The sequence below is a fragment of the Hyperoodon ampullatus genome, assembly GCF_949752795.1.
Source record: "Hyperoodon ampullatus genome assembly, chromosome: X".
Classification (NCBI taxonomy): Eukaryota; Metazoa; Chordata; class Mammalia; order Artiodactyla; family Ziphiidae; genus Hyperoodon; species Hyperoodon ampullatus.
In genome coordinates, this window is record NC_136913.1 from 13,945,651 (window position 1) to 13,970,260 (window position 24,610).

At 42.0% G+C, this 24,610-nt stretch overlaps 2 protein-coding genes across 2 annotated transcripts in view; one reads left to right on the forward strand and one right to left on the reverse strand.

The window, feature by feature from the left end:
• The window catches only part of BMX (BMX non-receptor tyrosine kinase), a gene marked incomplete at its 3' end in the record, with an annotated part of 41,611 nt that extends 29,254 nt beyond the window's left edge, over nucleotides 1-12,357 (forward strand). The window contains exons 15-19 of the mRNA XM_079727307.1: nucleotides 1,557-1,773; nucleotides 2,650-2,714; nucleotides 5,472-5,590; nucleotides 8,481-8,638; nucleotides 12,283-12,357. Coding sequence (XP_079583433.1) covers nucleotides 1,557-1,773; nucleotides 2,650-2,714; nucleotides 5,472-5,590; nucleotides 8,481-8,638; nucleotides 12,283-12,357 — 634 coding nt within the window. The remainder of the gene's footprint in view (nucleotides 1-1,556; nucleotides 1,774-2,649; nucleotides 2,715-5,471; nucleotides 5,591-8,480; nucleotides 8,639-12,282) is intronic.
• A 1,889-nt stretch (nucleotides 12,358-14,246) lies between these two features.
• ACE2 (angiotensin converting enzyme 2) overlaps nucleotides 14,247-24,610 on the reverse strand; it is a gene marked incomplete at its 5' end in the record, with an annotated part of 52,340 nt that continues 41,976 nt past the window's right edge. The window contains 5 exons of the mRNA XM_079727959.1: nucleotides 14,247-14,291; nucleotides 16,487-16,621; nucleotides 18,931-19,125; nucleotides 20,987-21,103; nucleotides 22,531-22,631. Coding sequence (XP_079584085.1) covers nucleotides 16,513-16,621; nucleotides 18,931-19,125; nucleotides 20,987-21,103; nucleotides 22,531-22,631 — 522 coding nt within the window. The 3' untranslated portion in view covers nucleotides 14,247-14,291; nucleotides 16,487-16,512. The remainder of the gene's footprint in view (nucleotides 14,292-16,486; nucleotides 16,622-18,930; nucleotides 19,126-20,986; nucleotides 21,104-22,530; nucleotides 22,632-24,610) is intronic.

Genomic DNA, 24,610 nt, shown 5'->3' on the forward strand with positions numbered 1-24,610 from the left:
AATAAATTAAAAAACCCCTAAAAATAGAGCTACCGTATGACGCTGCAATCCCACTCCTGGGTGTATACCCAGACAAAACTATAATTTGAAAAGATACATGCACCTCTATGTTCATAGCAGTACTATTTTTTTATTGGAGTATAGTTGCTTTACAATGTTGTCTTAGTTTCTGCTGTACAGCAAAGTGTATCAGTTATACATATACATATATTCCCTCCTTTTTAGATTTCCTTCCAACTTAGGTCACCACAGAGCACTGAGTAGAGTTCCCTGTGCTATACAGTAGGTTCTCATTAGTTACCTATTTTATACATACTATCAATAGTGTATATATGTCAGTCCCAATCTCCCAATTCATCCCACCCCCCCTTCCCCCCTTGGAAACCATAAGTTTGTTTTCTACATCTGTGACTCTATTTCTGCTTTGCAAATAAGTTCATCTATAGCAGCACTATTCACAATAGCCAAGACATGGAAGCAACCTAAGTGTCCATTGACTGATGAATGGATAAAGAAGATGTGGCACATATATACAATGGAATACTACTCAGCCATAAAAAAAGAATGAAATAATGCCATTTGCAGCAACATGGATGGCCCTAGAGATTATCATACTAAGTGAAGTCAGACAGAGAAAGACAAATACCATATGATATCACTTATACGTGGAATCTAAAATATGACACAAATGAACTTATCTACAAGACAGAAACAGACTCACAGACATAGAGAAAAGACTTGTGGTTGCTAAGGGGAAGTGGGGTGGGAGGGGGATGGATTGGGAGTTTGGGGTTAGCAGATGCACATTATTATATATAGGATGGATAAACAACAAGGTCCTATTGTATAGCACAGAGAATTATATTCAATATCCTGTAATAAACCATAATGGAAAAGAAAAAAAAGAAGCATCCTGTAAATTGATAAGAATAGATCAATTACATAAGGACTAGTTGATGAACATCATAATAGCTGTCATGACCTACTAGAAGTGCTATGTCATGTGGTTATTATTTTCTAAGTTTATCATCAAAAAAATAACGTCACGATAATGCAAAATGAAATTTTTTTTAAAAGAAAGGAAAATCAGAACTAATCTCACTTCTTTAACATGGAAACTATTTTCATTTTACCTACGCCCTTCATATTCTATTTTTTTTTCATGAAATGTTTAGACATGAAGGTTGGATGCTTTAAAATGGAAGTGACTTCTCCTAGGGTATAGCTTCCTCCAAATCAGCCACGGAAGTTCTCAAGATGCCACAGACTAAGCAGGATTTCTGAGGCAACAGACCACTGCTTCCCTGATTCTCTGTAGGAAAGTTGAACAAGCACCCAGAGCAGCTTAACAGCTGCTGAGGCTGTCAATATCCAAGAGGAGGCAGCATTGTTCTGCTTCCAAAGGCTAATGCTCCCAGAATCAGACTCTTCCTCCGTTCCAGTAGAAGGGGGGGAAATTAAAACACACAAAAATCTGACAGTGATTCTTTTTCAGGACACCTGGAAAATGGAGTATGGAAATTCAGTACTGAACTTTGAACATCTGTTGTTTCCAGGAAACTCAACCATCCCAAGCTGGTGAAATTCTACGGAGTGTGTTCAAAGAGATACCCTATATACATAGTGACTGAATATATAACCAATGGCTGCTTGCTGAGTTACCTGAAGAGTCATGGGAAAAGACTTGAGCCCTCCCAGCTCTTAGAAATGTGCTATGATGTTTGTGAAGGCATGGCCTTCTTGGAGAGCCAGCAGTTCATACACCGGGACTTGGTAAGGAAAGAAAGCGATCCCCAGCTCCCTCCTGCAGCGACGGGGCCATTGGGAGGGACGGCAAGGAGGGCATCTTCACTTATACTTTGCTCACTTGTGACGTGCTTAAGCGCATGACATTTTTGTAATCAAAATCACAATTTCACTTGAAGTATAGAAAGAGTAGAAGTGGCCATCAAGATCTATGTAGTTAGGTTGTGGTATAAAGGAAAACAGATGGAAAGGAAAGACTTCGGTCGCTTTAGCGTTTCCCAGAACCATTTAACCCAAGGTTACCTTTACTCCAGGAAGGGTTTAGTGCTAAAGGAGTTGTTCAGTACGATAACCAAAAATGCAAGAAATGAAATTTGTGTGTGTCTTTGGGTCAGGGTGGGCATGGAGAGTGTTCTGCTTGGTTTGCACCGGTATTGATTGATCTTTAAGATTTTCTTGTGCTTAACAGCAAACCTGCCATGCACACTGGGCCAGTGTATTTGGGGTCCTCAGTGCAGCAGTTATGCCTTCAAAGAGCCTGTTAATGCACGGTGCCCTAGCAGTGTGGAGAGGGAACCCCTAGACGTGATTTTTCCCTTCTCATTGATGAGCTCATGTTCTGTGTTTAATGTCTAATACCTTTCATGCTGTTTGACAAGGATGGATGCTTGAGGCAAAATACTTATGGGAGCACATTTTCATTCTGAAAAATTGAAAATTGCGAAGGAAAAAAGACAACTCCTATACTCTAGATATTTCCTTTGAAATATAGCATTTGGGGTTGTGATAGGCAATCTTAGATCTTGCTGAGAATTCTGCCAAAGAAAAGGAAAATGTCTGATTTTGATGTCAGGGGATTCTTGGTCATCTTTACTACTTGGTAATTTTGTTTTCCCTCTAAAGGCTGCTCGGAACTGCTTGGTGGACAGTGATCTCTCTGTGAAGGTTTCTGACTTTGGGATGACGAGGTAAGCCAATTCCAAAAGGGCAACCAATGCAAGAGGGATTTCCATTCACATCAAAATGGGGATATAGAACCTGCTCTGAATCAGGGGCTTAGAAACCGGAATCCCCTCCCCCACTCTACCTCTGCCCACCTCACTTCTCCACCTGTAAGATGGGATTGTTCTTCAGAAATTGCCCCAAGTCCTTTTTAGTTCTTTCAACACCTTGATAACTATTTTCTAAACTTAAGAATTCCATGAAAATCTTAAATATTCAAATATAACATGTTACAGCCAGAAAAAAAAACCCAGAAAAGTTTTAAAAGCCTTGATTGAGTGTGTGTGTGTGTGTATTATGGCTCCTTTACCCCTTCTGGTTGTTTCCTCTTAATACTATATGTTCAAATGGACAGAGCATTAACACTAGGAAAATTTTTGTTGTCATTTTATTAGATTTCCTGTATCACCAGGTAAGGCAGTAGACTCAGATTCTCTTGGTGAGCATTCTAGCAACACTTCAGGATTTGAGAAATTAGTTTGAGTATGATAGCAGTTTAATAAGAGTCTTCCATTTCCTGAATTCTGAATCCTTACACTATGTAAGCCTCAGAGTCAATTTTCATGGTTTTACATAGGAAATGAAGACATACATGGTAGCCTTTCCATTCAACAAACATTTATTGAGTGCCTACTAAATGCCTAGGCCTTATGAGAGATACTGAAATGTATGGGATAGTCCCTGCCCTCAAACTGCCCATGGTTTAGTCTACAGGGTAAGTAGATGTCCCTGCCATTGAGACAAAATACAGCTATAAAGTTGTGCCCACTCAACATAAACTCATGTCATTCTGAGGAGAGATAACGCAGTTTCAAAGTGACCTGAAGAGGTGACAAAAGCCAGCTCTATGTTTAGCCAGCACGACCCTAAAACACCATAGGAAGATCTTTTTTTTTTTTTTAAGTCTTCTCCAAATTTCATTACGAGAAGCTGCTCCTCTTCTGGGACCCCTCAGTATTGGCAGGGTGTCCCTTTAGCTGTGTGCTCCCTGCCACCCTCCTCCGACCATGCACTTGCTCTCCTACGCCCACACTCTGAATGTGTAGCTTGCTCTAAATAAGGGATCCTGGAGGCCACACACCAGGCCCTGTTGGTCATGAAGCTCTGGGGTCACATTAGTCAGATGCTGTGATTGAACTTGGTCCTGATGATTTGAAGGAAGGTTTAGGTCGTGAGCAGAGCCCAGTCAGGGGTGTCAGGGTTGTTTCTGAGTGTCTGGTGGTGTCTGAGGAGCTGAGGGGGCTTGGGAGGGAAGTATGGAAGGTGCTATATGTAATCTTATGGAAGCATTATTTATTATTACTATTATTACTATTTCCCAGAATGATCTGCCACACCAGCTTTTTCAGCTATTTTGAAGTATAATAAACATCTCTAACACATTTTTGTGTGTGAAGTTTTCCTATAAATTATATCCAAAGTTTCAGTCTCCACCATTTTCATTTTTCTATTTTCTTGAGTTAGTAGTCATTATTTATGTGTTTTTTTGTGGGCTTCTCCTTGATTAATTGTACAAATAATATATGCGTATTGTAAGAAATATAGCAATAGTATATAAAGCAAAAAGTAGAATCTACCCCCCCACACCCATTCCCCTTATTTTCAGCACTAGGGGTAACTATGGCTGCTGACACATTTGGTGGATGTCCTTTCAAACCTGATTCCTAAGTGTACCCAATCATATACACAAATATGGACATTTACTGTTTGTCCCCACAAAAATGGAATCACATTACCTATACATGCTTTTGCACTAACCAAAAACCATAGGCATCTTTTGATTTTGGTCAGTATAGAGTGATCTCTTTTTTCATGGCTGCATACTATTCTATCAATGTGCCATATTATATTTAATCACTCCTCAGCCTGGGGACATTGAGGTTGATTGCATTTTTATCATTATTATAAACAAAAGTGTACTGCATATCTTGAGCATATATTTTTATGGTCTTGATAACTTCATAGGATATTATTACTATCCATCATTGTTTACAATAGCAAAAGATTAGAAGTAACTTACACGGTTAAACAAATTACGTTAATCCGTAAGAAGGAAGACTAATCAGCCATTAAACATGATGCTGTAGAAGAGAATATAACCATGGGGAAAATGTTCTTGATATGCCCTTAAAGGAAAAATAAAAGCAAACCTCAATACAACAGAAACCCAATTTTGTTCAAAGTATATATAGAAAAAAGATTGGAAAGTACAAGCAAAAATGTATCTTGAGGGGCTTCCCTGGTGGCGCAGTGGTTAGAGTCCGCCTGCCGATGCAGGGGACGCGGGTTCGTGCCCCGGTCCGGGAGGATCCCACATGCCGCGGAGCGCCTGGGCCCGTGAGCCATGGCCGCTGAGCCTGCGCGTCCGGAGCCTGTGCTCCACAATGGGAGAGGCCGCAACAGTGAGAGGCCCGCGTACCACACACAAAAAAAAATGTATCTTGAGTGGTAGCATGACAGGTTATCTTTGGGGTGGGATTCGCAGTGATTTTACTTTTACTTGTTTGTGTTTCTATTCACCAAATATTTTGCATTCAGATTTTGGTATTTTCAAAGTTAGAGATCATTTTTTTAAATGCTTACAAGTCATAAGCAGCCTCTAGCTAAGCTCACACACTGAAAGGAAGCAAAAGATCCGGAAAACCAAGGCCCTCAGCTGAGACCGGACGGCTGTATGTCCTGCATACTTGGCTGAAGGGCTGTGATGTTGTTTCCCTCTGCAGGTATGTTCTTGATGACCAGTATGTCAGTTCGGTAGGAACAAAGTTTCCTGTCAAGTGGTCAGCCCCAGAGGTGTTTCACTACTTCAAATACAGCAGCAAGTCAGACGTATGGGCGTTCGGTAAGAATGTGGCCACGTGGGACCCAGCCCCATTGCATAAGCTGGCTTCCACAACAGGAAACCACAAGAGCAGCAACATCCATTTTCAGCAAAAGCTCTGAGCACTTACAAAATTACATGTATGGCCAGAGACAAGCAAGGGATTGAAGAAGATGATGGTGACCCTTTCTTGTGTTGGTGTTAGGATGTCTGCCACGTATTGTATAATTGGCATCCTGCTAGCACCTTCGCATAAAATCAAAAGGGATAAAAGCTTTCCCACTGAAGATTTCAGTTTTCAAAAAGGAGTCACCGAAAACTAAAACCCAGTTTGCATGAGGTACAAAACGTTGAAGGGCTTAAAAAGAAGTCATCGGCCTTCTGCACGGAAGCGGAGTGATAATCATTCCCTTCTGAATTGACCAATTTGGGGGACATGCCTGGTGTAAATACCAAACATGACTCAGCACTTTCTTTGGCCCATCCCAACTTCAACTAGTGTCCTTGTTAAAATTCATCATTTAGGTCAGGGGTCAGCAGACAATGGCACAGGACCAATTCCAGCGGCCTGTTTCTGTAAGGAAAGTTTGATTGGAGCACAGCCATGTCCTTTGTACATATGGTTTATGTATTGTCTGTGGTTGCTTTTGTGCTTGCAACAGTAGCTGCCGCAGAGGCTGCATGACCCTCAAAGCCTAGAAAACGTACTTTGTGGCCCTTTATAGAAAGAGTATGCTGACCCCTATTTTATTGAAAGATCTATATTGAAATTTAGTAAACGTAATTAGAAAACAGAGACAATTCTTAAATTGTGATTCTGTAGATTTTCTGGTATTTTTCTACATTGGGAGGAATGTCAGGCTTGTTTAAAATCACTGTCAGATGAGCCCAGGATAAATATTCCAAATTATCATAAGGCTATGGAATCTATTAAATACAACTGAGAACTATTTCATGCCTGTCTTAGTCCATAAGCACAATTTGACTTTCTACATGACTGCCTGAAGAAAGGAAAATGTAGTTAGCTGTTTATTTTTCTATGTGACAATTGTTAAAAATAATTATTCCGGGCCTCCCTGGTGGCGCAGTGGTTGAGAGTCCGCCTGCCGATGCAGGGGATACGGGTTCGTGCCCTGGTCTGGGAGGATCCCATATGCCGCGGAGCGGCTGGGCCCGTGGGCCATGGCCGCTGAGCCTGCGCGGCCGGAGCCTGTGCTCCGCAACGGGAGAGGCCACAACAGTGAGAGGCCCGCGTACCGCAAAAAAAAAAAAAAAAAAAAAAAAAAAAAATTATTCCTTTTGTAAAATTGGTATTGTTCATTGTAAAAAAAATAATAATCCAATGTATACAGAAAAAGGAAAAACCACAGAGAGCATTTTGGTGAATACTTGATGTCATTTTGTGCTGATGAACTTGTCAGAATTAGTTTCAATCTCTTCGTGTCAATTGATATGCCTTATGAGAGATATTTTTAAAAATCGGTATCCTTACTCAATAGTCACAGCCGGGTTTTGACCAAAAAACTGCATTACCCAGGTCGACTGCTTACCTTATGTGCCAGAATTTGGCTCCAAATATTTTCTGGCTGTTTCCAAGAACTAAATTCATTCTCAAATAATTTGTCCCCAGTGAAGATACTCAAAATAAGCCAGGACCTCTAAAAGCAATTCTCAAAGAGGAGTCCCACAGATATTTTAAGCAATGATATTATCCTTGAGCTAAGTGGTTAGCCTTCCAAAGAGACAATTGTGAAAGGGGCAACACGTTTTTGGATGGTTGTTTTAGAATATTTGTTTAAAAAAAACACAGAGCCACCATAACTTGTAACATTGCCTTACTGTAAATACTTTACTAAAAATCTGTAGCCCTAAAAGTCAAAGAAGTTTTGAAGTTAGTACGTCAGTTATGGTTCTAGAACAATTTTCTCCCTTCTTACATATTTCTAGTTTTCCAAGCTTTTGAAGCTGGCTGAGTGCTGGAATTCTCTGGCTTGGCCAGTACAACATCACAATGGCCACCATTTAGAGAGCATTTAAAATGTCTCCAGGGCCCTTCTAAATGCTCCGCGCGTTTTATCCTATTCAATCCTCACGACAACTCTGTGATGTGCAGATATCCGCATATTACAGAAGGCAAGCAGAGCTGAGAAGGGCTAAGAAAGTTGCCCAGCCTGTAAGTGGCAAACCTGGGCCTCAAAAGGCACGTCTGACTGGCCCCAAATGCAACCCTCTTGACCACCATGACCAGAACTCGGTTTCTTAACCTGGTGTCCACCATACTCTGGATACTTCCAGAAAATACCCTGTGAACTTCCAGAAAAGGAGCCCGAAAATGCTGTGCATTCACTTCCCCGAGGAAAAGCTAATGATTTTAATCAGATCCTTGAAAGGACACCTGACCCACAAAGTATTCTAGAACACTGTGGCAATAGAAAAGGAGGAACGTTGCCCACGATTTTATCTTAAATTTCCACCAAAAGGTAATTTGATGGTGCAATGAAATTGTTGCCAAGGCAGAGAGAAAGGGCGAGGACTCGCATCCATTACTCCTAAGGGCTGGAGCTGGGGGTTGTCACTGTGGGTTGGACCAGGCCTCAGCCGCCTCTCTGAAGCAGCCCAAGGGCCTTGACCCCAGGGAGCTCCCCCTGCAGCTGCCCTGGCCGGTTCCCCGTTTCCCGGCAAGAATGGGCATCCGGGTCTCAGGGAACAGGGAGAAGAGAGCCTGGGCTCCGGAAGCTATGGTCCAGGCCCTCCCTCCCTACCCCGTCCTCCATGCTTGGACTCATCCCCCAGGGATCCCGGCTCTGACCCAGAGCCTTCCTGACCTGGCGTGTGAAGCTCGTTCGACAAACTGTACCTTTTGACGCTGGCTCTCTCTCCTCTGTCCGCCGCCGCCCTCCCGGTGGTGCAGGGATCCTGATGTGGGAAGTGTTCAGCCTGGGGAAGCAGCCCTATGACTTGTACGACAACTCGCAGGTGGTCGTGAAGGTCTCCCAGGGCCACCGGCTCTATCGGCCCCAGCTGGCGTGGGACACCGTCTACCAGGTCATGCACAGCTGCTGGCATGAGGCGAGTGCTCCACTGGGGGGAGCGGGCAGGTCGCCGGGCGCATCCGGGCCGTGGCTACGTCACAGCCGGAAGAAGCGTTTTTGAGGCGGGGACGGGGGGTGGGGGCGGGGGGGGCTGCCGGGGGCGGGGGTCTGCCTTCAGGTGTTTGTGATCTGAAACCAGCACTGTAGGCGCCAACAACTTAACAAACAACTTATATCAGCAGTGTTCTAAGGACTTTACGAATATTAACTCATTTATTCAATAGGAAACACACTATGAGTAGGTACTCTTATCATGGCTAAACGAACAGAAGTGGAAACAGAGACCCAGAGAGGTTAAGTGACTCGCCCAAGCTCACACAGCTAGTAAGAGGCAGGCTGGCTAGTGTCAGAGGCCCTGTTCTCAACCACAACACTTGAGGGTCTCTCCTCAAGGAGAAAACGTGTAACAGAGAACAAATAACACGTGTAGAGAGCACAGAATGGACACCAGTCTGTTCTCCCTTCCCCTGTCTCCCAAGTGCTGAATAAAAGCCTTCCATGCAGGGAGAGAATAAGAGTATCTTTTTTTGTGGGACTGAAAACAGCAAGTAGCTTATAATTATATGTGCAAATTAGAAACATAGACAAGTAAGTACAGGAAGAGCTCAGAGGACAGGGAGCCCAGCTTCCGGAACGCATCGTTATCTGAGCCAGGTCTGGAAAGTTCTACAGAGCTTCCCCAACTATGTGGGTGGAGACACAGTTCAAGGGTGTCCAGGTGAGAGCGACCAGCACAAGCACAGGTGGGGAGGCAGGAATGAGCACTGCGTGCTTGGCTGGAGCTGTGGTTGGAAGGGCTGGAAATGAGTTTGGAAGAGTACGTCTGGTCCGGATTCTGTAGCCTGAATGACAAGGAGAGGAGAGTGAGTTTGGCTTTCTATCGGCAACACGGACCCCTGAAGACATTTGCGAGTGATGTGAGAATAGGAGACTTCTAAGAACATTTATCCAAGAGCCTGCAGCCCATAGCCATTATACGGCGTGGCCTCATTGACAAACGGGCCTAATGCTGCCGTCATGCGTTCACGCATTCATTCATTCACTCGTAAAAGACAGATCAGTGTCGTGGTTAAGCATGTGGACTCTGGAGCCAGAATGCTAGCTCTGGGTTGAATGCTAGCTGTGGGACCTTGCATAAGCCTCCTAACATCTCTGTGCTTCACTATAAAACAGTACTTAACTGATAGGATTATTGTGTGGATTGAATGAGTTAATATTCTAAAGTCCTTAGAACAGTACCCGGTGTAAGTGCTCTAAGTGGTTGTCGTTGTTGTTACATATTAATAGACCAGCTGGTGCACCAGGCACTATGCGGGTGCTAGGAATAAATGACTGCACAGGATTTAAAGAGTTCCTCAGAGATCTTGTGTTGGAACCTAGAATTCCACTTTGGAAGAGTTACTGACTGCATCATGTAACATTTTATCTTTTAGCTTAAATTCTTCTTGGAATATGGGCACTTGGTGGCTTCCCACCCAATGTCACTTGAAATACTATCTAAGGCTCCCCCACTATTTTTTACCCCAAATGTAAAGGGGCTGAGAGCCTTAGGCGGCACTAGAGGGTCAGACTGGGTCAGAGGAGGGTTAGAGACCTGGCACTGCCCACAACCAGGCATACTCACTGCTGTCACCTGGCCGATGGAGAAGGGGGGCAGACAAGGGTGTTTGAGGTGAAGCTGGGACCCTTCCTGGCCCTCCCCACTCCAGCTCCTGGGAATGTGCCTGCACCATCAGAGGCACAGGGGGCCCTGAACAGGAAGGAACTGCCTTCTTCCTACAGTTGGTCCGTAAAAGTGTGAGAATTGGGGCAGAATCCATTGAGGGGGGTTTGCACGGGGGCAGTCCCCAGCTGAAGGTTCTGCTTATAGTGAGTGTTTTGTACAGTTTAGTCTCCCTTCTTTTTGATATTTTATTTCACAATTTTGGGGAGAAAATTCACAATTTTCATTAGATTCCAGTTTAGCTTTCCCGTATTTCTTTGTACAAAAGTGAACATGTATGCATAGGTGTGTGGTTTTGTTTCCCTTTCTTACAAAAAAAAAAAAAAGAGTATACAAATTCCTCTCCACAGGCATTGGCCCTCTAGCAACACAGACCATTGTTAAGCTTCTGAATTCCTGCCAATCTGATAGATGAGAAATGGCATTTTAGTGCAGCTTTCCTAGGTACATCTTTCATTATGAGTGAGGCATATTTTGAAGAGCATTTGTATATCTTTCTGAGAATTATATGTCATGTCTTTTCCCTTTTTCTATAAGGTTTTTGTTCCTCCCACCTCAATTTTAAAGATCCCTTTATAAATTCAGGAGATTAATACTCTATCTCTGACATAAATTGTAATTATTTTCTCCCAGTTTGTCACTTATCTTTGATTTAATTTATGATGTTTTTTTGCCATGCAAAACTTTCTTTAAAAAAAATACAGTTGACTACATCATTATTTGCTTTTTTTGCTTCTGGAAACTGAGTTATAGTTAGATAGGCTTTCCCACACCCAGATTGCAAAGGTGTTCAGTCAGATTTTCCTCTAGTACTTTTATGGTTTCATTCTTTTACATTTAAGTGTCTGATCTAGTCTGCTTTGGTATATGGAATAAAAAGTATGGATCCAAAGATTTTGTTTTCTAAATGACTACTCAGTTGTTGAGGCACCATTTATTAAAAGACTATGTTATCCCCAGCAATAAGATTCTATCGAATGGTGTCAAAATACCCAGTAACAGGATAGTAAATTTCCATATGTATTTGGCTTCATTTGGGACTTTCTCTTCTGTTCTCTGGTCTCTATTTATGTGTTAGCACTGCATTGTTTTAATTACAGAGACTTTATAACACTTTTTTTAATGTCTAATTTTTTTGATTAATTTTTATTGGAGTATAGTGATTTACAATGTTGTATTAGTTTCTGCTGTATTTAACATGTTTTAATACTAGGTAGGCTAGCACCCCCTCATTGCTCATCTTTCTTTATAGTTTTCTTAGCTATTTTACATATTTAAAAATCCACAAACTAGATAATCAATTTGTTCAGCTTGAAACCAGCTTGTTCATATTTTAGAGGAGACTATATTTGGTTTGTATTTTAACTCGGGAAATTGACCATCTTTATGGTATTGGTGTGTCCTATTCAAGGACAAGCAATGTTTTCTTCTATGTGTTCAAGTCTATGTTTGTATTTTTCAGCAGCATTTTAAAGTTTTCCTCATTTGCGGGGGGTACATTTTTGTTTGTATTTGATTGAGGTGTCATTACTATTGTAAATGGGGTTTTCTCTTCCAGTACATCTTCTAATTGGTTATTGTACATGTATAGGAAGGCTATTGGTTTTGTAAGTTAATTTTATATACCGCTCTCCTGGTGAATTCCTTTATTATTTGGGTTGGTTCTATCATTAATTCTCTTGGTTTTCCAAGGTCTGCAGTCATATCTTATGCAGATAAAGATACTTTTTCTTCCCCAATTCTTAGGGCTCTAATTGTTTTCTCTTTAGAAGAAATGTCTATAGTGTTTCCACATTGTAAAAGTTGCTAGTTTTAGGACTGAGGTATAAATATTTTACATAGTTTATTTTTAATCATAACCCTCATAAACTAAACCATTGGGTTTTTCTTTTATTTAGCTTCCAGAAAAGCGGCCCACATTTCAGCAACTCCTATCTTCCATTGAACCACTTCGGGAAAAAGACAAACCTTGAAGAAGAAATGAGAAGTTCTGATGAGAATGAGTGTAAATGTTGGCCAACATTTTCATTCTTTTTAGGGGATGTAGCAAAGCACAGACATTGTAATTTAGCTAGTTCTTCTTAATGGTATTTTGTGTGCTGTTTGTTCTATTATCTAGAAATGAACAAGGTAGGAAACAAAAGATTTCCTTGAAATTTAGGTCAAATTAGTAATTTTGTTTATGCTGCTCTTAATATTATACTTCCCAGCCTATAGCAGAGGCACATCTTCTGATTGACTGCAAAATAGAGAGGGTGTGTACCATATGTAAAGATTGAACAGAATTGAAAAATTGTTGGATATTTGTTCTTTTCTTAATATCACCACTATCATGATAATTAAATATGCTATTAGCAAGTATGGAAATTGTGACACTTGCCTTCATTTTCAATGTTCTCAATCTTTAGCATGTATGAGAATCAAATGGAGAGTTTATTAAAACACAGGTTCCTTAGGAACTACCCCAGAGATTCTGGTACAGCAGGTCTGAGTGCAGCCTAAGAATTTGTATTTTTAACAAGCTCCCAGATGTTTCTGTGCAGTCAGTCCGAACTGCCCTAGGGGACCTCATTATGTAGTGGGCACCATTAGGTGGTCCATAATTCAATCCAAATGATACAATTCTCATTTGATATCCAAATCAGAAAAAAGAATTTATGTCATTATGTACAAATACAAAACTAAAGTTAAATAACATAATTCAGTAATATTCTGTGTCACATAGACATAATTTTTAAAGATGCTAAGGTATAACTTGATGCCTTTTTCCTTACACTTAACTATTTTCAATTTCAACTCAAGTATAACCATGATCTTGTATTAGATTGTTGCTTTGTACAGTACTCCCCCCTTATCTGCAGGGGATACATTCCAAGACTCCCGGTGGATGTCTGAAAGTGAGGATAATACCAAACCCCATATATACTATGTTTTTCCTATACATACATACCTATGATCAAGTTTAATTTATAAATTAGGCACAGTAAGAGATTAACAACAATAACTAATAATAAAATAGAACAATTATAACAGAATACTGTAATAAAAGTTATGTGAATGTGGTCTGTCAGAGTATCTTACTGTACAAATTGAATGCCTTTTCCATTTTAAGTAAGCATTTACACACTGCGGCCATAACTTTTGCAGTTTGAGGTGTGACAGCAAAACTAGTATGAATTTCTTCTTCTTTCTTCACAATGTCACCGATAAAAGATTTAGTCTTACCGTAGGTTTCAGCCCCCTCAGCATCTGATTTTTTTTCTTTCCTTGTTGAGACCTTCCACCTTTTTACTTAAAGGAAGCACTTTAGGTCTCTCTGGCATTTCCGAATCACCAGTATCACTCCTCTGGCGCTTTGGAGCCAGGATTAAGTAAAATTAGGGCCACTTGAACACAGCAGTGCGGCACTGCAACAGCAGATCTTATAAATGCAGCCACTAATTGACTAACGGGTGGAACATGCTGGCCAAAGGGATGATTCAGGTCCCGGGGAAGCAGAGCTGAAATCGCGAGATTTCATCACGCTACTGAGAACGGCACGCACTTTAAAACTTATGAATTCTTTATTTCTGAAATTTTCCATTTAATATTTTCATATAGTGGTTGACCGCGGGTAACTGAAACCGTCAAAAGTGAAACCGCGGATGGGGGGGTGGGGGAGGGTGGGCGCTACTGTAATCATTTAAAATCCTTGAGTTTGGGGCCCTGGGGCTTCTGGCTAGTTTGATAACTGAACTTTCTCTTTCGGTCTTCTATCTTGACACAAAGGTACAGGAGTCCTATTTTACCTTCTTATGGCTATTACTAGAAGATGCCTTAGCCTTCAAGCTTCCTGGGAATGCCCACCTTCACGGTCTGCTACTGAACCCATAGGTTTTCATCATTTTCGAGTACATCATTGTCATGTCTGTAATGTCAAGAAGGGAAAGAGAAAGGTTATGTGAAGGGCATTATTACAGTGAAAAGACACGAATGAAACCCTGCTACTATTTTCCAGATATAAGTTAACAATCTCCCTTAAGAGACGTTCACACCCTTCCTCATCCCACTCACCCCTCACCCCCCAGCTATTGTGAATGATCCCTCTTGGTTATTTGCCTCTTGACATTTAAATAACGATGCCTTTATTTTCAGCAGAATCGACTTAGGATAATAGTCTTCTATTTTTTTTTTTTTACCGTGGTAGGAAAATCTCAATAGATTTGCACCACAGACTGTTAAAGCCCCCCGAGAAAGATTTCTCACGCCCAAACTAGGTCTTCCTGGTCCCCCACACACACCGAAAGGTGTTTTCCTTTCTTCTCCTTATTTTTACATATTTGATCTTCTAAAAATGAAGCTCAGCAGGACTCTACGGGACCTTCCCGGGGACATGACCCCTCCCCCTGCCTCTTGTTTGTAGAAAACCTTTAGCTCCCTAGGCCTTCCCCAAGTTCCAAAGAGCAAATTTAATAAGAGAAATGAGAAAATGCAGGAACAAAGAAAAACAGTCAATCAAGACAGTAATAGTTTAGCCATAAAGCAAAGTCAAGGACCTTTAGTTCCTCCTCAAGGGCTACAGATAATATCCTGAGCAGTATCCTTGAGTTGTTTTGCAGATACTAAAACCCCCACCAGGTGGAAGGACTTAACTGCATGCTGACCACAAGTAGACCCCAGACTGGTTAGAACCAGAGGGGTGATGATGCTGACTCCAGAAATACCACCCAATTACCTCACCACCAATCAATCAGAAGAATGTCCACAAGCTGATCAGGCCCCCTACGACCCTCACCCCTAATGTTGCCTTTAAACGCCCTTCCCTAAAAGCCATCCGGAAATTCGGGTCTTTTGAGCAGGAGCTGCTAGTTCTCCTTACTTGACAAAGTTACTCTAACAGTATGGTCACCACGTAAAGTGAACTGATGGGTACAGTTTGAATATTTTCACCTATTTAATCCATTTTAAATCAGTTTTCAGGTCTGTATTGGATGCTGTGCTCAGAACTGGGCTGGGGGCTCTGAGATACATAAAAGCATTACCAGGTTTGGTTCCTAACCTGATGGTGTAGACGCTCTTAACACAACTCTTTTTCGACTGATTTTATAATTGATTTATACAATAAATATAAAGCAACTGAAGGCATTGGGATACATTCCCAGACATATGGGAGGTCAAGAGTCCTGGACAGTCAGATGGCAACTTTGTCCCTGGAAGTGAAAAGCAGACTGAAGCCACAGAAACCCGAGCACAGAAGTACACATAAGACCACATGAGTGTGTAAATCGAGTATTTACTGAGTGTCTGCTTCGTGCTCAGCACTACTCAGACATTGTGGGCAAATACAAAAGATTTAAGAGATTGGGAGCCCACTTCAGAGGGTGACATTCAGTTGGGATCTCCACGCACTCCACAGTTAGAGAGCAACGGAAGCGAGTTTCTATCACGGGTGCTCTGGAGGGGGGTTCACAGAGGCCCCTGGGGCTAGTTTGATGTTGTCAGGAAGATGGTGAGGTCAAGCAGCTTGGAAGTGAGAAGGCAATGTCCTCCAATGGCTCTCTGGATTCTTCTCTCTTCTATAGCCCTGTCACCCTGAAGAAGGCATGTTCCAGTCCAATCACCACTGGGGGAAATCACTAGAGTACTTAGATCAAGTTAATGTGAAGAGAGCATGACATCCTTTACACTTGAATTCAATCCAAGTGAACAGTGCATGCTGTTCTCCATCCCTGCAGCTCCGTCTGTTCACAGGCACCGTCTTTAACAGTGATCCACCCAGGTTCCACACCAGAGCCCAACACCTGCTCCTGCCATGTCTCCTTTCTTTTCAACTCCAGCAACACAACGGACATTTCCATTTCTATTACCCCTGAACAACGTGTGAGGCCAAAGACAAACTTTCTCTATTCTCAAATAGAAACACCTCTTTCAGGAAACAGAAAAGTCAAATCCTGAGGCAGAAACAAATACTAAAGGCGATGCAAGTGAAGATGCCCTCTCCTCAGGCATGTCTTCTTTGGACAACTTTTCCTGAACAGAGACATAGCTTTGACATTTAATGACATCCTTATAATCTCCTATGTTCTGTACTGTGAAATTAACATTTACATACAATAAGATCACCTCAAGAGGAAATAAAAGAGATTTTTCTAAAACGAAGTCTGAACATCATCACTGTTTTGGAATCCTGAATTCTTTTCTCCATTACTCAAGTCCACGGAGCCATAACGATTTTCTTCACTGCTTGCTAGATTTTTCCTGTTAAATAAAGTGAAGTCACCTTAATATTGTGATCTTAGAATGACACGGCCTCCCTTGGACTCCACTGGGCCCAGGCATCTTTTTTGTCTCAGCATCTAATCACCTGTACTCATTTGCATGCCAGTCCCCTCTCAATGGACTATAGGCACCCAGAGTGCATCAGATTCACTTCTTTAGGCCCATGATTGGTCGGCACGATGGCTGGCAGAGCACAGGAGATTGGTTAGGGTATAAGCTCTGGAGTCAGAGAGCAGGGGCCTCTGTGGCTCAGTTTGCCTATTTGGCAAATGATGGCAATCATGTGAAGTCAATGAAATAACGCTGGCAGAGTACTCACGGTACTTGGCATGTAATCCTCAATAAATATTGACCATTATTATTATTTTTAGGAACTCAGTGGTCATTCAGCCAATCACTTCATTTTAAAAAGCTTCCTGGGGCTTCCCTGGTGGCGCAGTGGTTGAGAGTCCGCCTGCCGATGCAGGGGACATGGGTTTGTGCCCTGGTCCCGGAAGATCCCACATGCCGCGGAGCGGCTGGGCCCGTGAGCCATGGCCACTGAGCCTGCGCGTCCGGAGCCTGTGCTCCGCAACAGGAGAGGCCACAGCAGTGAGAGGCCTGCGTACCGCGAAGAAAAAAAAGCTTCCCCACTAAATTATCAACTTCCAAAGTATAAAGATCAGGGCAGTCCTGCTTTGTAGTACAATAACCAGCTTTAGAAACCAAGCATATATCATCATGTGTTACTGACTAGCCGTGCAAACTTGAGAAAGTTTCTTGGCCTCTCTGAATCTCAGTTTTATATATACATGAAGATAGTCACATATTTACATCATACAATCACTGAGAACACTAATATAAGAAATACATGAGCAGGGTTGACAGTCTTATTTTTGTATGTACCTTCTATTAATATAGTGTGTAGCATGAAGGAGGGGCTTCCAAATAATTTCTTTAATGAATTAACTTTGGAATAGCGTCTCATGTGCAAGTTTTTAGTATGTAGAGGAGCGCTTGTTAAACTGTAACGTGTGTCCAAGTCTGCAGGTCTTACTAAAACACAGATTGATTCACTGGGTCTCCAAAAAACTGATCGTTTTTCAGAAAGACTCACAGACTTAGAAAACAAACTTATGATTACCAAAGAGGAAAGGGCAGGGAGGGATAAATTAGGAGATTGTGATTAGCATATATACACTACTGTATATAAAACAGATAATCAACTACTGTATAACACAGGGAACTCTATACTCTGTAATAACCTATATGGGAAAAGAAGGTGAAAAAGAAGAGATATATGTATAACTAAATCACTCTGCTGTACACCTAAAACTAACACAACATTGTAAATCAACTATAATATAAAATAAAAATTTAAAAAAAAAACGATCGTTTTTGTTGGCTTTGGGAAGGGAACTTGGAAGCAAAGAGTGACAGAAGACTCTGTGTATCCTTTTGTACTTAAAAATTTTTAACTATTTGAATGTATTCTAGTAAATGCCTATTTTTAAAAATGAAGTTACTTGGGAGAACAAATAATATAGTGAAGAAAATTAAGCAAAATAGACTAGTGCATGTAAAAATTAAAGAACATGTTTAAACAACCGAAAGTGTGCAAAGCGTTTTTGTTAGGTGCTATAAAATATGATTAACTTCAATTATATAAGCCCAACAAACGTAAATGATGTCTCAAGGTCAGAAAACAAATCTAGTGGCAGGGCAAGACTATACATCAGGCCTCTGGTGATTGAAATCCTCCACGAACTTGGATCTTCAACTCAAGAACAAATTAGAGGGTGCCTGACCCATGAACTGAGGGGATAGTACGGCGTCTGTGCTATCAGAGGAGGGATGAAGAGGACTCGAGTGTAGCAGTTTGGAGCAAATCTCAGAGCTCATTCTCGAATGATTTCACAGTTCAAATCCATCACTAATCCCGCCTCTAAGGTCAGTTCTAGACCACGGAGGACTCATCAGTAAGGATAATGCCCTGAGCCCACTCACTCCTGCTGGGTTTGGAGTGCCTCTTAGCAGTGGGGCAATGATGCTGTGGGCCAGGCTGGAGTTGACCAGGGCACACCAGCCAACTCCAGGCTGGACATGTCCTGTATGGTGGGGCTTTGCTAGGGAGGCAAAGAGCTGATGAAATCTGGTAAATTTCTAGGGGATGCATAAGAATATTTAGCTGCGAAATTGTCCAAATAAGTAATTGGCTTGTACAACCTACCACTTACGGCAAAATTTCCAGTTAGTTTTCCCTAAACCCTTCTGTTTTAGGATAGATAAGTCTAAGAAAGGTCACTTACTTTCTTCGATCTCTGATCCCAGTGAAGATGAGCACAACAATACCAATCACTACCACTGCCATCACGACCCCAAAGATAATCAGCCATATGGTGACAGGTGGCTCATAAGGGGGTCCCAGCGTCGGCTGAATCCCCAGAAACTCCAGGCTGTTGTCATCCAGGCGGAAAGCATCATTGATACGGCCCCGGGACATCCTATTCCCAAAAGCAAAACACTTAGGCAAAAGAAAACTGTGTGCAATTATTTACTCCTTATAGCACTGTTCCCAAACGGATTTGATAAGGCTTATCCTAAAAATGTATACCTAAAAAAGCAATGAAGTCAAATAACCAGGTTCAGTGAAAGATTTGAGTTTTGACAATTATACATCCTTCCTATCTTGTAACCTAGATTAGGTTTGGAAACAGCTCCATTGGAAAATTAGGCTGCAAGTGTGGAAACATGCAAATGGTTGGCATTTGTTCATTTGTGACTACCGTGTTGTAAAGGCAAAGTTAGCATGTTTGGTAAGAATTTCCCTTCTGTCAGGGTATGTCTACAATGATGTTGTATCAAATAATGGAAAAGGACAATTGCATCCACCGCTTCTACAAATGAAACCGTCCCTCTACACAAGTCTCGACAGTTGTATTTTCCAAATGAAAGGTGTTGACATCCAAAATTATCACTAAAAGGCAGCACTGGGGAGGAACACAGGGAAGGAGCCTTTGCCAAAAAAAAGGTGAGGATTATTTTTAAAACAAAGAACAGTGAAATGTTCCATATTCTAGATTGAAAACCAAAGTATCTGGCATCACACCCACCTGCCCTTGGGTATAGGGCAGGTCAGGAGGAGGTCAAAGTCCACCCAGACAGAGAGAGAGAGAGAGAGAGAGAGAGAGAGAGAGGTCAAAGCAGCATTAGGCATGTCACCCCTGGCAACCTCTGCCTGAAAGAGTCTGGGCATTCTGGAAACAGGAAGTTTGAGGACCCCTGTAGCTTGCAGGAGGGCGGGGCTCCTTCATGATGATCTCAGCTGGCGCTTTTCCCCAGGACAAGTCATGTGGAGACAGCCAGTGAGTCTCTGGGCGTGCTCCGGTTGTAAACCCCACTAAACCAGATTTTCTAGGCCCACTCTGCCCAGCAAGTCTTGTTTCTGCTTCCGAAGAGTGCCACCTAGTGAGCACTTCCTGTAGCAGTGAGTGGCTTAAGCCTTTTTTTTTTTAATGACAAGGGGAAACACCTACGTCTCTCCATTCTTCACTATTCCCGTTTTGGGAAACAGCTGAGGCAAATTGGGAAACTGTCCCTTCTGAACACTCACCACCAACAGCAAGTCCCTCTTTTGGTATGGAGGCTAACCAGTGTCTAAGGAATCCTATCCTTGCCTACCTTGTTTCAGACTTTGGTTAGTTAAATGGATCGTACATCAAAGTCCCTACAGCAAATGATGGCGACACCTGCCCATGTGCCCTCTGCTCTTACCATTTTCCGGGTGTGCTGGCCAGACTTCCTTCAGCCAGTATCTGCTGCCTTTTCCCAAGAGCATTCTCAGGCCACAGGATTCGGCCCTGCCTGCAGGCCAGCAATGCTGGGAAGTTAGTCTCCCCTGTAAGCAGTTCTCAACCAGTGACTGATGGGAGGTGGTGAATAAATACCCCAGCTCTGATGGGACAATTGAGGTGCATATTCTACGCCGTCTCCCAGAATTCCCAGCAGAATGGCGCTCTAGCTGCCCACAGTGGTAACCTGCTCATAACGTGTCCTTTATTACCTTCCTTCCATTCTGTCTCCTGTCCACATTCCTCCATCCGTGTTTCTTGAGGTCACCTCCCAAATAAGCTACTTACACTCAAATCCTTGCCTAAGGACCTGCATCTGGATAAACCCAATTGAGACAATCCCCTTGCTATGAGATTCTGGAATTAAAACCCAAGTTTTTAAGATGAGGAAAAACACGTAAATGACTCAGAAGAGTGCCTGGCACTGTAAAAGCACACCAAATATTTGTTACTGTGTCGCTGCACTGGGGAACCCCCTTACCCTGCTATCATGCATTAGAAAGTAAAATATCACCTGATGGCCTCTTCAACTCCAGTTCTAGGAATGATGTCAGACACATTTTTAGGTGAAGTGACAAAGAAGTTGAAGGAGATTCTTGGTTTCAAGTCACTCACCCACACGTCCTTCTCCCTGTGGAGAAACAAAAGAAACATCTTCCCTGGTGGCACAGAGGACACTGTAAAGAGAATGAAAACTTCTCCTGCTAGTGAAAAGGAGGTGGGGGGAGGATCACAGGGTAAAGTAGGGAGACATGGGGCAGGGCCCGTCATGGAAGGATGTAATTGTCCCAGCAAGCTTAACAGTGCCCAAAGCACACGAACTCAACGACATAAAGGTGTGACAGCAAGTCTTGGCGCTGTTAGTTCTGCCACCGTATAAGAACAACAGTTTGGGTTTTTCTTTTCCAATCATAGAAAAATTTCAAACTGAAAGCAGTAGCAGAATCAGCAAGGAATCGTTGGTGACCCAGACTCGTGCTAAACAACATGGCAGGCAGCAATGGCTCTGTTCCATGGACAGAGGTGGTGCGTTGATATCTTCGAACCTTGCCCCTCCCAGCAAAAACCGTCATGCTACCCCCACGGTGAGGGTGATGAGTGGGGTTTACGGTACGATGTGACAAGACTCTGCTCTCACAGCTGCCAGACTGATCCTAATAAAACCCAAGGCAGATCACAGGGCTCAGAGCCTTTCTCACCCGGAAGGAAAGCCAATGGCCTTAGAACGGCTTGGGAGGCACACGTGAACTTTCTTCTCGCCTCTCCACCCACCCTGGCCCGGTCCCACCATGACCACATCTCCCACTGGTCTTCTATTAGCTCACTGTGCTCCAGCCACACTAGCCTTCTTGCTGCTCCTTCAACAGGTGAAGGGTATTTGTCCCTCAGGATCTTTCCACTTGCTATTTTCCCAGCTGAAACATTTCCCCACACAGTCTGCGCCTCTGACTCTCTTTCCTGTTTCAGCTATTTGCTCAAATATTCACAAGGCTTTCTCTGACCATTTTATTTAAAATTGAACCCTACACACACACACACACACACACACACACACACACACCAGCACTCCCTAGCTCCTTTCCTGTTGAATTGTTCTCCCTAGCACTTATCACCATCGAATTCTACTACTTACATATTTACATACTTTGTCGATTGTCTATAACACACACACATACACACACAAAACAGATACATTAGAATATATGCTCATGAATGAAAGCAGAGATTTCTGCCTTTTTTTTTTTCAGTGCTGAGGGTGGATGAGAGCATTTGGGGAAAAGAAGGGGAGAGGAAAAGAGGAGAGAGGAGGGAAGGGGGTGGAAAGGGAAGAGAGGCGAGGAGAGGGCCATTTAATAATAACCATGCTCTTGTCACCTACGAGCGAAATAAGTCACAATCATCCCTAAATAGACTGGCCCAAATTCCAGGAGATCAAAGAGATTTAAAAGTTATTAGGAGGTTTTTCTTAATTTCACTTGAATAAAAGTTGAAGCATAATATTTTCTTAGACCCAAGAGTAAGGGAAATACTGATTGAGAGCACAGCAAATCAACTCACCCAAAAGGAATGGTCTCGTTTCTGACTTTTGAAAAATACTCTCTCATGGCGTATGCAACAGACGACCGGAACAAGTACATTTCATTGTCATTCCATTCATACTGCAAATTCCAAACAAAAACACTGCTCAGTAGAGATCATGGGGAACATTAAAACCTGATATTCTAAAAGCTTTTTTTTTTGGTCGCGCCGTGCATCTTGTGGGATCTTGTGGGATCTGAGCTCCCCGACCAGGGAATGAATCCACGCCCTTGGCAGTGAGAGCGCGCAGTCCTAACCACTGGACCGCCATGGATTTCCCCACAAGCGTTATTTTTAAATTGTCTAATATGCCAACGATTCCTGCTCTGCGTGAAGTCAGTGACCTCCAACTTGAGTGTGCATCGGCATCACCTGGAGGGCTGTTAAACCACTGAATCCTGGGCCTGAGCCTCAGAGTTTCTAATTCAGAAGGCCTGGGAGGAGACCCAAGAAATCGCATCTCTGACAAGCTCCCAGGTGGTGCTAATGCTGCTGGTCCCGCAGCCACGCTTTAAGAACCATGGCGTTCACTGGCCCTTTTAATTTAGTTTGATGTAAGCTGAAATAAACACCCGGAGGGAAGGATTATAGATGGGAGTCATGTGAGCCATTGGTTTTGGTTAAAATGTCCATATACTGTAGACAAATATGCTGAGTTTTCATTATTTTTATAGTAAATTCTTGGATATGTGTAAGTGTAAAAAAAAGAAGAAACTTGAGGTTCAAAGGAAAAAAATTTTTTTGCAAACAAGGTAATTTGTTTTTCAGTGCTAAACCAATGGCTTGTGTATTTGCATAGTCCAGGAAAACCGTGTTGAAAGAGAAAAAAGCATTCACTCTTTCCTCCAGTAGATGGCAGTAGAGATCATGAATAGCACGAAGTTTGCATCTCTCCCTCTTCCAGGAAAAACAATTATGAGATTATCATACTAAGTGAAGTAAGCCAGACAGAGAAAGACAAATATCATATGATATCGCTTATATGTGGAATCTAAAAGGATGATACAAATGAGCTTATCTACAAAACAAAAACAGACTCACAGACGTAGAAAACAAATTTATGGTTACCAAAGGGGAAGTGGGGGAGGGATAAATTAGGAGATTGGGATTAACATACACACACTACTATATATAAAATATATATACACTACCAAACGTAAGGTAGATAGCTAGTGGGAAGCAACCGCATAGCACAGGGAGATCAGCTCGGTGCTTTGTGACCGCCTGGAGGGGTGGGATAGGGAGGGTGGGAGGGAGACGCAAAAGGGAGGGGATATGGGAACATATGTATATGTATAACTGATTAAATTTGTTATAAAGCAAAAAATAAATAAATAAATAAAACTAAAAAAAAAAAAATACATAACCAACAAGGATCTACTGTATAGCACAGGGAGCTATACTCAATATTTTGTAATAACCTATATGGGAAAAGAATCTGAAAAAAATATATGTGTATATGTATAACTGATTCACTTTGCTGTTCACCTGAAACTAACGCATTGTAAATCAACTATACTTCAATTTTTAAAAAATGTAATTACATTTTCAGAAGTAAATCTAAAATTTTATCTGTTTAAAAAAAGGATTTCGTTGTAAAGCAACTATACTCCAATAAAAATTAATTTAAAAATAAATAAAAATAAATTTTAAAAAAGATTTCAAAGGATTGTTACATTGACCCCAGCTTGATATCACACAGCTGTTGGAAAAAGTTGCTTTAATAGTAATAATGATATTATTAATATTATTACTAATATTCTGCTTACTATTTCTATATTCAAAAAAAGCAAAGGCCAAGTTCTCAAATTAGTGTCAAAGATCCAGGTGGACTTTGCCATGAAATAGCTTGAACTGGGCAGTTATTCTGGCTAAAAGTATGGTTCTGGTCTCATCAAAGCAGCATCTTGCTCAGTGAATAGGCCTCAGAATGTTACACCATCAACCCCTCTAAAGACTACTGATCCCTCACTGCATAGAAAGAGAACATGGGGACACATGTCAAGAAAAAAGAAGATAATTGAAAAGGATCCTGACCTACCAGATACTTTAAATTAAA